The following is a 4337-nucleotide window of genomic DNA, read 5'->3' on the forward strand; positions in this document are numbered from 1 at the left end:
CGATGTTGATCGGTCAGGGTGAGGTCAGGTTCTGGTCTGAATTGTGAATTGTGTGCTCAGATCCGCAGTGAAGGAGCGGGTGGTGTGGGTGGACACCAAGCGGACGCAGGTGAAGAGCAAGTCAGGCAAACTGAAGGAGAAGGAAATCACCATCTTGGAGGTACGGGTCAAGGCTCAGATCCCCGGAGACAAGAAGACCCAGGAGGTACTCTACAGCACCGAGTCCCACACGGACCGCTCCTTCTGTCGGACTGGAGTGGACATCCTGCCCTGGAAGAATCGCACACAGACAGGTCTGGGACACACACGTCACTCTCCACACTATATCTTGTCAACAGCTATACAGTTGGATGGGTGTGAGCAAAAGTGTGATAGCTCTATGTAGTCTTCATGGAGCTTTTGCAGTATTGCTTTACACCAATCCAGTTCCTTCCCATGTGTAAACACTGACGGAATAGGGAATAGGGACTGAGGTAAGGATTTGGTTTGGCACCAGACATAGGCCTAGCCTGGTTGTCAATCTTTTTAGCTACATTCCACTCATTGTACTCTGTGTTTAGCACATGACATAGTGGAATGTTAGATAAACAGACTGACAACCAGGCTAGTGTAACAGTTGAACTTTAGTCCGTCTCCTCGCCCCTACGCGGACTCGAACCAGGGACCCTCTGCACACATAGACAACTGACACCCACGAAGCATCGTTACCCATCGCGCCACAAAAACCACGGGCCTTGCAGGGCAAGGGGAACAACTACTTCAAGGTCTCAGAGTGAGTGATGTCGCTGATTGAAACACTATTGGCGCGCACCACCGCCAACTAGCTAGCCATTTCACATCGGTTACACTAGCATAGGCCTAGACTTTATTGGCAAACTGAAGGCACCTCTTGTGTTCTCAATATGAATGTCTCAATTTATCAATGCCAATGCCACCCATCCCCTTGCCCTGGTCACGGACCTGACAAATGTTCAGCTGCCAAGTTCTCAAGGTGCTGTGGATTTAGCCATGCACCAGGCGGCAGTGACAGGAATCCAAGATGAGATCATGCTGCATGCCATTGCATCATTAATAATCCACCCAGATATCTCACACTTTGGCCCTCTGGTCTATGCAACTTCAGAATGGTGTTCGGTCAGTGGGCATGTGTGGTACTTGCCCCACTTAGCATAGACTTTACATCATTGACTGTGGTTTCCTTTTTGATATGATCTCATATACTTAACCCTAGTACCACATTCCCGAGATGGCAAAGCAAATTCCTCAAGCTGACACTCATTCTGCTCATAGAAATGTTTTGATGTATTGGCATCCCTGCATTGAAGTCTTTTGGGCCTTTTTCAGAGGAGAACGGCTTCCAGCCAGTAGAGATGACCGTGGCCTTGGACATCGAGTCACAGCCCAAACAGGACATTCGAGAGGTGTGAGGGAACTCTCAGGATCATCGCCAGAAAAAGCTATAACTTAATGATCAGTGCAATTAAACATGGATCAGCCACTAGGGCTTTGAATCGTATAAACATTTAAGCAAAAAAGAAAAGACAAAAGCAAAGTCGACCTGTAAAGCTATCAATGCCTTTGCTGTTATACCATGATCTATATCTAAATCAGGGATGGATAACTTTGATTGGGGTGGGGGCCACAAAATCTGAACCCCTGAAAATGTTGCTGCTTAAAGCAAGTTTGCTGCAATTCTACAGATTTTTTCATAGGGTGGAGAGAAATGTTTGCAGTTTTTAATGATATCTGAGTGAGACTAACAAAAATCAAATGTGGGCCCCCCAAACAGTAATTCGACCATGATTACTACAAGTTTAGATAGCTGGCCGGCTAGATTAAGTTACCAATCTTAAACATTTGAGCTGATATGGGCTAATTGACTGACTATTAGTGTCTGATATATGAGGGAAAACTGTAGACGCACAACTACATTTCAAAATTGCACCTTGCTTATTCTATCTACTATTTAAACTCACAAAAGTAAGTGGAGATCCCAACTGAGGAAATTGAGCCGAGGGCCTTCAAAAGGGGGGGCCCGCATGTGGTCCGCCAGTTGCACATCCCTGATCTAAATCCTGCCTTATATATATATATTTCTTTCCAAGTATTTGTTGTAATATTATTTCATGAACTTTGTTTGCTATGTAATATTTGGCATCTCTATAGACTTGGTTTGTCTAGCTATTGCTTGTTATTCAGTGTCTTGCGAAAGTATTCACCCCCCTTGGCATTTTTCCTATTTTGTTGCCTTACAACCACCTGGAATTAAAATAGATTTTCTTTGGGGGGGGGGGGGGGTTGTATCATGATTTAAAAAACATGCCTACCACTTTGAAAATGTGAATAATTTTTTATTGTGAAACAAACAAGAAATAAGACAAAAAAAGAGGACTTGAGCATGCATAATTATTGACCCCTCCCCCCCAAGTTAATACTTTGTAGACCCACCTTTTGCAGCAATTACAGCTGCAAGTCTCCTGGGGTATGTCTTTATAAGCTTGGCACATCTAGCCACTGGGATTTTTGCCCATTCTTCAAGGCAAAACTGCTCCAGCTCCTTCAAGTTGGATGGGTTCTTTAAGCATTAAGTCATCCCACATATTCTCAATTGGATTGAGGTCTGGGCTTTGACTAGGCCATTCCAAGACATTAAAATGTTTCCCCTTAAACCACTCGAGTGTTGCTTTAGAAGTATGCTTAGGGTCATTGTCCTGTTGGAAAGTGAACCTCCGTCTCAGTCTCAAATCTCTGGAAGACTGAAACAGGTTTCCCTCAATAATTTCCCTGTCTTTAGCTCTGTCCATCATTCCTTCAATTCTGAGCAGTTTCCCAGTCCCTGCAGATGAAAAACATCCCCACAGCATGATGCTGCCAACACCATGCTTCACTGTGGGGATAGGGTTCTCGGGGTGAGAGGTGTTATCCTTGATGGCCAAAAAGCTCAATTTTAGTCTCATCTGACCAGAGTACCTTCTTCCATATGTTTGGGGAGTCTTCCACATGCCTTTTGGCGAACACCAAACATGTTTACTTATATTTTTCTGTCCACTCTGTAAAGCCCAGCTTTGTGGAGTGTACGGCTTAAAGTGGTCCTATGGACAGATACCCCAACCTCCGCTGTGGAGATTTGCAGCTCCTTAAAGGGTTATCTTTGGTCTCTTTGTTGCCTCTCTGATTAATGCTCTCTTTACCTGGTCTGTGAGTTTTGGTGGTCGGCCCTCTCTTTTTTTTTGTTTATTGTGTTTAATAATGGATTTAATGGTTCTTCGTAGGACGTTCAAAGTTTCGGATATTCTTTTATAACCCAACCCTGATCTGTACTTCTCCACAACTTTGTCCCTGACCTGTTTGGAGAGCTCCTTGGTCTTCATAGTGCTGCTTGCTTAGTGGTGTTGCAGACTCTGGGGCCTTTCAGAACAGGTGTATATATACTGAGATCATGTGACACTTAAACTCCACCTGTGTGCAATCTAACTAATTTGGTTGCACCAGATCTTATTTAGGGACTTCATAGCAAAGGGGTTGAATACATATGATCTCATTTAGGGGCTTCATAGCAAAGGGGGTGAATACATATGATCTTATTTAGGGGCTTCATAGCAAAGGGGTTGAATACATATGATCTCATTTAGGGGCTTCATAGCAAAGGGGTTGAATACATATACACGCACCACTTTTCAGTTTACATTTTTTTCCCCAATTATTGGAAACAAGTTATTTTTAAAAATTTCACTTCACCAATTTGGACTATTCTGTGTACGTCCATTATACAAAATCGAAATAAAAATCTACTTAAATTACAGGTTGTAATGCAACAAAATAGGAATAATACCAAGGCGGATGAATACTTTTGCAAGGTCCTGTATATACACATATAAGATGGATTTGAGTAGGTGATGTAACTAGCTGTTACTGATTGTGGGCTGAAAGCGGTTGACAGAATGAAAGAGAATGAATAATAAAAAATATAAAAAATGGGAAGACATGTTAGTAGATTTGATCACTGAACCCAGCAGAAACTATTAGATAAGTGTGTTGAGTGTTTATCTATCAGCAAGCATATGATGCCAATTGTGTCCGATGTAAATAAAATATAACAAAAATTGCCATTATAATCCTGTCATTTGGGCTCAAAGGAGGAACTGGAATCTCCACACTGGAGGTCACGAGTGCATTGTGGCAGATTGGCCCGATTCACAAAACCACCTTGCTAAGCATGATGGGGAGCTCTCTGAATGAGGGACAGTGGAGAGAGAAACAATGGTACCGGGGGGGGGGAAACGGGGTTTGACAACACGTGAGGGGAAAGGCAGAGAACAGTGCGTGACACTGACAAG

The 4337-nt window shown here is 43.3% G+C and overlaps 1 protein-coding gene across 1 annotated transcript in view; it reads left to right on the forward strand.

Annotated features, from left to right (window-relative positions):
• The window catches only part of si:ch211-196f5.2 (uncharacterized protein LOC556372 homolog), a 4545-nt gene extending 2013 nt beyond the window's left edge, over positions 1 to 2532 (forward strand). Inside the window, exons 2-3 of the mRNA XM_046290877.1 lie at positions 61 to 293; positions 1345 to 2532. Of these exons, the coding sequence (XP_046146833.1) occupies positions 61 to 293; positions 1345 to 1427 (316 nt within the window). The 3' untranslated portion in view covers positions 1428 to 2532. The remainder of the gene's footprint in view (positions 1 to 60; positions 294 to 1344) is intronic.
• The last annotated feature ends 1805 nt before the right edge of the window (positions 2533 to 4337 follow it).

The sequence above is a fragment of the Oncorhynchus gorbuscha genome, linkage group LG12, assembly GCF_021184085.1.
Source record: "Oncorhynchus gorbuscha isolate QuinsamMale2020 ecotype Even-year linkage group LG12, OgorEven_v1.0, whole genome shotgun sequence".
NCBI lineage: Eukaryota > Metazoa > Chordata > Actinopteri > Salmoniformes > Salmonidae > Oncorhynchus > Oncorhynchus gorbuscha.